The 7,551-nt window shown below is 46.0% G+C and overlaps 1 protein-coding gene across 2 annotated transcripts; it reads right to left on the bottom strand.

Moving 5' to 3' along the window:
• Positions 1 to 556: 556 nt before the first annotated feature.
• On the bottom strand, positions 557 to 7,306 carry LOC137601993 (polyadenylate-binding protein 1A). Of its 2 annotated transcripts, XM_068324503.1 has the most exons (16): positions 7,065 to 7,306; positions 6,493 to 6,924; positions 5,853 to 6,046; positions 5,559 to 5,674; positions 4,376 to 4,515; positions 4,172 to 4,266; positions 3,918 to 4,055; positions 3,548 to 3,643; positions 3,168 to 3,440; positions 2,978 to 3,065; positions 2,750 to 2,872; positions 1,699 to 1,841; positions 1,484 to 1,568; positions 1,248 to 1,378; positions 1,053 to 1,143; positions 557 to 923 (listed from the first exon to the last, which is right to left on the bottom strand). In XM_068324503.1, the coding sequence occupies exons 2-15, from the start codon at positions 6,683 to 6,685 to the stop codon at positions 1,054 to 1,056; spliced, it is 1,905 nt and encodes a 634-aa protein (XP_068180604.1). In that variant the 5' UTR covers positions 6,686 to 6,924; positions 7,065 to 7,306; the 3' UTR covers positions 557 to 923; position 1,053. The 2 variants fall into 2 exon arrangements, with proteins under 2 accessions (XP_068180604.1, XP_068180603.1); XM_068324502.1 differs by having other exon boundaries at positions 6,493 to 7,306.
• Positions 7,307 to 7,551: the final 245 nt, after the last annotated feature.

The following is a 7,551-nucleotide window of genomic DNA, read 5'->3' on the forward strand; positions in this document are numbered from 1 at the left end:
CTGGGGGGTCCAAGGTGTTCCGAGATGTAATTGTTGAGATATAATCCCTCCACCTGGTCCTGGGTCTGCCCCGGGGTCTCCTCCCGGCTGGACGTGCCAGAAACAACTCCCTAGGGAGGCGTCCCGGAGGCATCCGCACCAGATGCCCAAACCACCTCAAATGACTCCTTTCGACCCGAAGGCACAGCGGCTCTACTCTGAGCCCCCCCGCGAAAAGCAGTGTAGATGGAGAGCACTGCCTCTGACAAACTGGTCCGTTTAGTAAAATTGAAATACTGTCCAGTAAATCCTTCAAGAAAATTAAATTTTCTATTTCTATATTGCATGCTAATTTGTTGAACAAGCTTAAATTGACGAGTCTTGCAGGCTTAACACAAATGTAGATCATACTGTACTAACCTATGGCCCAAACAGTTCCTTGAATTAAAAGGTTGTCAATGTATACAGACTCAAGTACAATGAGTGTCAGGCCCATACATCCAACTCTGGATATTCACATTGGAACAAGAGTTATTTGTACTTTATGTCTAAAAATGAATTAGGGAAAACAACAGAATAATTTTTGAATGACAATTTATTACAGCCAGCAGTTATCAATACAAATCACTTTCCGAAATGCTCAGCGACCACATTCCTTAACATGGCTGATATTCTGAGCACGGACACAGTAAAATGACATAAAACAGAAGAATGCATTCAAATTTATAGTCTCAATTTTCTCTATTTTGCTTTTTTTTTTCAAAAACCTTTTGTTTATGATCAAGGTCTAGTCAAACCATACCTAGACCTGGCAGAATCAATTGTTTTCTCCTTTTTTTAAGAAATGATTTATCATTTTGCGATGTTTTCAGAGTTTTGGATTTTTCAATGTTTAATTTTTTTTTACTTTTTCCATCGGTGAAGCAGGTTTCAAAATGCCCCATCTGCAAGACACAACATGGAGGTTTTTAAGGTGTTAATCAGTTACAGTACAGTTACGGAGGAATTACAATTTTCATCTAGAAAATGACATGGAGGCCCCATGCACGCACGCACACAGACTAAACACCCACCTTAAACGCTGGGAACACCAGCTGGGGTGGTGGACTTCTGTGCAGCTTCCTTGGCCTGGTGAGCCTGAAGTACAGCAACAGCTTCATCCACCTAAACAAAAGAATGTGCACATGAACCCACTTCCACTAAACGGACTGGAAAGAAGACGAAATTGAAGAAAGAAACCCTCATGAGACACGTGCAACGTGACTGACCTTTGAGCGCAGCGACTCGGGGGACTCGAGCATGTGGAGGAGTTCAGAGTTGTCGATCTCAAGCAGCATACCTGTGATTTTGCCTGCTAGGCTGGAATGCATCATTTGGATCAGGGGGAACAGACGCTCGCCTGAAGGGAGAATGCCAGGAAAGTAGAGGTGAATGTTAAAACGTTCAAAGTTTCCCTCCTAGCTGAGGCAGCGCTCGAAGTGCTTTAACAAGCTGTTGAACAAACCCAGCATCTGTTTCTGTTCCTGAGGCGGCGCAGCAGCCAGCATCGAAGCAGTGAGGGGCTCCTGGCCTTGGACGTGGACAGCAGGCTGAGGAAAACGCAGGTAATGAAAACTCTTTTCCAAACCAAAGCCACAATGACTAGCGCTATGAATTATTGTGAATGTGTGTATTCAGAAGCAGTCACTATGTAAATCTGTCCAACTTAAACTGGCAGACCTGCTGCATGGTGACTTGGGGCTGGGAGGCCATGTGCTGCTGGGGGTTGCGTACTCCTGCAGCGTACTTGTACTGCGGCATCGTGCGCACCGGTGCAGCTGCAGCTGAAGCGCCGGCTGGGCGCTGGCTGAGGGCCTGGGTTGCTGATGGGAAGAGTTTCAAAATATCAGTACAACAAAACCGCATCAAGTACAGTGTTTTCCGCACTATGAGGCGCACCTAAAAGCCTGTAATTTTCTCATAATCCCGTGGTGCGCTTTATATTCCGATGCGCCTTGTATATGGATTAATATTAATATTAGTATTGGTTAAAAACATGATAGCTGAAAAAAGCCGGCAGTCTGGCTGGCAGACCAGACTGCCTGAAACAACACGTTACGGAGGGTGGGGGGCATTCAAAGTCAGTTAAAGTCAGTTCTAGGAGTAAAACAGCGTCACGTTTGACAGTAAATTATCAGCCAATCAAATCAATCAAAATATTGTTTAGGACACACAGCAGCAAATAGCTGCACCTCACCTCTGACTGGACTAATTATCGATCGAAACAATATTTAATTAATAAACGAAGGCGAATGTCGGAGCTTAAATATCTGCTTCGAACTTCAGATCAGGAAATAATCTGCTCTGACGGCACTGACTGCACTCGTAATGAATTTGACCAGTTTTTAATGTCAGGTTTTTTAATATGCGTCTTGACTTCTTTCCAAGATGGAAAAGTGATCAAGTTTCCTTGATGAGGCTCAGAATGGATTATTGACACAACAACAGGGGCGTTCACAGCTGAAGGTACTCACAGTCATGAATATTCCATCTAGTGGACGGATAGCGCAACTACCGCCAATAGTTTTTTAAATCTATTTTAAATTTTTTTATTATATGCGCCTTATGATCCGGTGCGCCTTATATATGAAATAAATTATGAAATGAACAATTCATTAAAGGTGCGCCTTATAATCCAGTGCGCCTTATAGCGCAGAATAAACTGTAAATGGTAACTAATGGCAGGTGAAAACAATGCAGCAGATTATGTGCGTAAAACCAAAATCCTTACGCATACGCTGGGAGGTCATCAAGCGAGGGACCTGGGTGTTGGTGGTGGTGGTGGGACGGATGGTGTTGAAGGTCTGAGGCCTGGGAGCTGTCGGACGCATGGCATTGGGCATGTTTTGGAAATCTGAAAGGGAAACAAAGGTCCGTATAAAGTCAGAATTCATTTCATCGTTCCAAAAAAGGTGGAACCGATGAGCCTTTTGTCGTCTTTAGAAGGGTGTGTACTTACGCTGAGGACGCACACCTTGCGTGGCCCAACGGGGGCTTTGGCGGAGCTGAGCCAGCTGGTTGGCAGAGTAATATGCACGGTTTTGGGCCTGAAAACACAGATTCACCGTTACAACGTCCGTTTCTACCAAACTGAAGCATCTCCTACATCCAGCTCAAACAGAGGTAGACAGATCATTTTTCAAACTCACTGGAGGTATAGCCGCCATGAAATAGCCTGAGGGTGGGGCAGGTTGATACGGGTTGAGGACAGGGTTGGGCACAGCACGGACAGTGGCCATCCTCTGCATGTACTGGTTGGTCAGGTGGGCCTGGCGCTCCTCTTTACGTTGGGCGAGCGCCACATACAGCGGCTTCGTAGCAACGATACGCCCGTTCATCTCTGTCACAGCTTTAGTCGCCTCCTCCGGGGACGAGAAGCACACGAATCCAAAGCCTTTGCTGCGACCACCCTCCATCATCACCTGAAGGAGAAGGAATTATTCAGGACCTATTCTGATTCAAAAAGCATGAGAAGAAAAACTCCACCTGGAATCCCCTCGTGTAATATTTTAGTGTATCAAGCCTGTACCTTGGCACTTGTTATGGTTCCAAACGGAGAGAACTCTTTCCGCAGTCGTTCATCATCCAGCCCATCGTCCAGGTTTTTCACGTACAGGTTGACACCCTGCACGTAGAAAATGTGTTTAGTTCACATAAACCGGATCAACGGCGACCAAATCAAAGCTCAGTCTGAGACAAAAATGTTGGACAGAAAGGATGTGAGCAACAAAAAATATCATCAGTTTATTCCTTTATCCAAATGAATGTTAATGCCAAATTTTATTAGGTTTCCTCAAAGTGTTCTTGAGATTTTGAAGTTCAAATAAAACCAAAATGACCCCTCCCTTATTAAAATAGTATTAAATGCTGCTTCTAAAGTCAGTAGTAAACAAGCTAACCTGGTATCTGGTCATGCGATCTTGTTTCATTTGCTCAAATTTGCGCTTCAGCTCATTTTGGCGCTCTCCTTTCTTCTGTGCACGGCCCACATACACTTGTCTACCATTCAGTTCTTTACCATTCATGTCATCAACAGCCTGCAACAAAACAAAACATTTAAAATGATCACTATTATGTATCAGTACAAGAAGGACAGACAAGTGACAAGGTATATACGACGTTCATCAGGAGAGGACTTTAGAACTGGTTTAACCTTCTGAGCATCTTCATGTCTCTCAAAGCTGACAAAACCAAATCCCTTTGATTTTCCACTCTCATCAGTCATGACCCGAATACTGAGCGCTGGACCTAGAAGATACAACAGATAATCAGAACACCCAACCCAAAGGAACCGGCAACATGCTTCATGGAATGTAACAATCAGGAAACACGTTAACGCTGACTAAAACGTCCTTACCGTATTTCCCGAACAACTCCTTCAGTTTCTCATCATCCATGTCCTCCCCAAAGTTCTTGATATAAACGTTGGTGAACTCTCTGGCACGCGCCCCAAGCTCCGCCTCCCTCTCTTTACGTGATTTAAAGCGTCCAACAAATCTGTTGGTCAAACGGTGTTTTAGGAGAGAGAACACTGACATTTACAACAACTTGACAATATGAGGACAACCTTACTGTATGCATAATGTTAATAAAAACTATTGCATTTATTTGCTACCTATACTGGGCTTGTGTTAACCATTTGCCACTTCCCATAGGCGAAGAAGTAAATTCCAGAGTGGCAACAACCAACGGAAATAGCCGAAGTAACCCTAACGCTCCGAATCATTAAATACCAATGAGAAAAAAAAGGATTCTATTTTTACAAACTAAAGCCATGAATCGGTGTACGACAAGGCGAGGACGATCGATCGAAAGAAGTTAAGAATCGAGTGTTTTATAGTAGATTCTGTGTTTAAATTCTAATTGAACCACAAATGGTGAATACTGAGAGGGGGGGAGGAGGGGTGACAGACCGATCAGAAGTAGGACAGAAATAAAGAGAGTTCAGCTTCAACTGTTGACTTTAGTGGATTTTTGTAGGTAAACTGAACAGAAGATTTTGCCCTCAGAATGCAGGAAATCAACCCCATTTTCTAAAACAGTTCCAGGGGGAGGCCCCGCTGTCTTGGACACAGAATGTGGCTTCTTGCGGCTTACTCCATTCTTTCACACTGAGCCTCAGTGGTTAGTCACACTACCTCACTACCCTAAGCCCAGATATAACCCAACTGTTGAGATTAAGACAGGGATGGCCAAACATTTCCTTATGGACCCTCCTGGACAGCCCACAAAGTGTAAATTTCAGGATGTTTTTCTATGGTCAACTGCTTTAAGACGAGCTTCACACAAGGCAATATTAGAAAAAAAAAAATCAGACTTTTCAAATTATGGGCAACCACACACACAAGATGCTAATGTTACTACTTAATGCCATAGGATGTTAAACACTGGTTGTCGGTAAAGTCAAAGCAAATTAGAGAGGAGTCAAGAACCTGAGTTTGTGGTCAAGATGCACTTAAAACCAATAATGCTTAGGAAAATAATCTCACATTAATCATTCTCCCAAAATATTACTGGAGTGCAAATGTATTCCCACTTACACTTTTCTGTCATTCAGCAGCATGCCATTCATTTTCTCAATGGCCCGCTCAGCAGCCTCGTGGGTCTCAAAGTGCACAAAGCCGTAACCCTTAGAGCCATTTTCATCACAAACCACCTTGGAAAAGGAAATTAAGCATGTCAAAAACATTCACAAACACCATGCATGAAAAAAACACACAATCAAGACACACACTCAACACCCATGGAATGCAATGTTAAATTGTGCAGAAAGTTTCATCTACGTTACGTAAGACTCATCACCAAAAAAAAAAAGGTAATGGTGCTCTTCCTACCTTACAGGAGAGGATGTTTCCAAACGCAGAGAACGTGTCGTAGAGGGCCTTGTTATCAATGGACTTATCCAGGTTCTTGATGAATATGTTGCCCACGCCGCTCTTCCTCAGGGAGGGGTCACGCTGGGACCACATGATGCGGAGAGGCCTGCCTTTGATCACATCGAAGTTCATGGTGTCCAAGGCTCGCTCAGCTGCAAACATTCCCCACATGAGTTTACCTGAACCCGGCAGCACTTCGTCCCAACAGCAGGACACCTGTTCATTGACAGCTCGATGACACCTGTGCCTCACATTGGGGGACCAGAGTTCACCGGATGTCATTTGCGCATGCGTGTTGAAACCCCCACATTAGTCGCTTCCCTAAATCCCTTGACCCACATGAGTCGACCCACGCTGCGCCGCATCACGTGAGCTCATCGATTAGATGGGAAAATATCTATAACGTGTCTTCAAAGCATTCGGTAAACTGATGGTTTAACCTCCACCGACACACCTGTTGACGCTGCTTTACCTGTTGGAGCTGCTGCGGCAGACACGCAGCAACACGGGGCGAGGACGCCATTCAAAATGGAGTCGCCCCACACCGCGTCCGTGTGGCCGAACTACCCACGCTACACGACAGACGGGGCCGTCTTACCGTCAGCAGGCTGCTGGAAGTTGACGTAGGCATAACCCAGGGACCTGCGGGTGATCATGTCTCTGCACACCCTGATGGACAGGATGGGCCCCGCCGGGCTGAACTTCTCGTACAGCATGGCCTCCGTGACGTCCGGGTGCAGGTCCCCCACGTACAGGGACGCCATCGGGTAGCTCGGCGCGCTGGGGTTCATGTTGGCCGACGCGTTCTCAGGACACGACACCACCCTTACAACGACCGTGGGCTTGGACCTGCGGTCAGCCGGACTCCCACACAGGACGGTTCTGTTCCCGATCCGCTGGACAGCTTCCGTCCAACGCCCGCTAGCTCCCGCTAGCTCCCGCTAGCTGTCACCGACGAACAACGTGGGCTGCTTAGCAAGATGTCGGACCGAGGCCTGTGCGACGTCTGCGCCGACTGCAGTTCGTAAAGCTTCAAAGTGGAAAAAATAAGTACAATTGTTGGATGTACTTATCGATAATGGCTTAAACCGACAACTACAACAGGGATGACACGCCTCCTATCTATAAACAAAATGCTATCGATACGAGTGATCGGCGTCGATCACCCACGTTTCAACAATGCCTGCTAGCTTAGCTTGCTAACGTTCGTCGTCCCGTCTTCTTTCTCGAAGTCAGCGTCTTCTGCGTTGGCAAATCAAATCCTGCTTCACCGATTTTTATTTTTCTTATAAAAATATGTCTGCGTGTGGTCTCTAGCTTGTGGTTTGTTTCATAATAAAATGTGTGCAGAGACTAGCTCCGGAGCACACCCTACGCAGACGGATCACAGGACTGAAAGGACGGTCGGCGGCGGTGCTCTCCCGATTGGAGTCGAAACTACGGCGCGTTCAACGTCCAGGCTCGCGTCACAAATCTCGCGATACTTTATAACCACGTGTCTTCATCGGTACGTCGGGTCGCCCCCCCCCCCGCCTGGGCCGCACAGGTACAGGTGTGTCTACGTGGGGGTGTCGCTGGTAAAACGTTGGCTGTTTATAAATCAGAAAATATGTCTGAAAGCGAAAACCGCGTCTGGGCTGCTTCTTTAGTTCGGACG

Source organism: Antennarius striatus, chromosome 9 (assembly GCF_040054535.1).
Source record: "Antennarius striatus isolate MH-2024 chromosome 9, ASM4005453v1, whole genome shotgun sequence".
NCBI classification, from domain to species: domain Eukaryota; kingdom Metazoa; phylum Chordata; class Actinopteri; order Lophiiformes; family Antennariidae; genus Antennarius; species Antennarius striatus.

Bases quoted from the DNA above. Each gene is read 5' to 3' on its own strand.
- LOC137601993 (XM_068324503.1), bottom strand. From the start codon at position 6,685: ATGAACCCCAGCGCGCCGAGCTACCCGATGGCGTCCCTGTACGTGGGG. The intron at 4,267-4,375 runs GTAAGGACGTTT...TGTATCTTCTAG, and splicing joins GGAGTTGTTCGGGAAATACG to GTCCAGCGCTCAGTATTCGG. The intron at 2,873-2,977 runs GTAAGTACACAC...TTTCCCTTTCAG, and splicing joins GCAAGGTGTGCGTCCTCAGC to ATTTCCAAAACATGCCCAAT.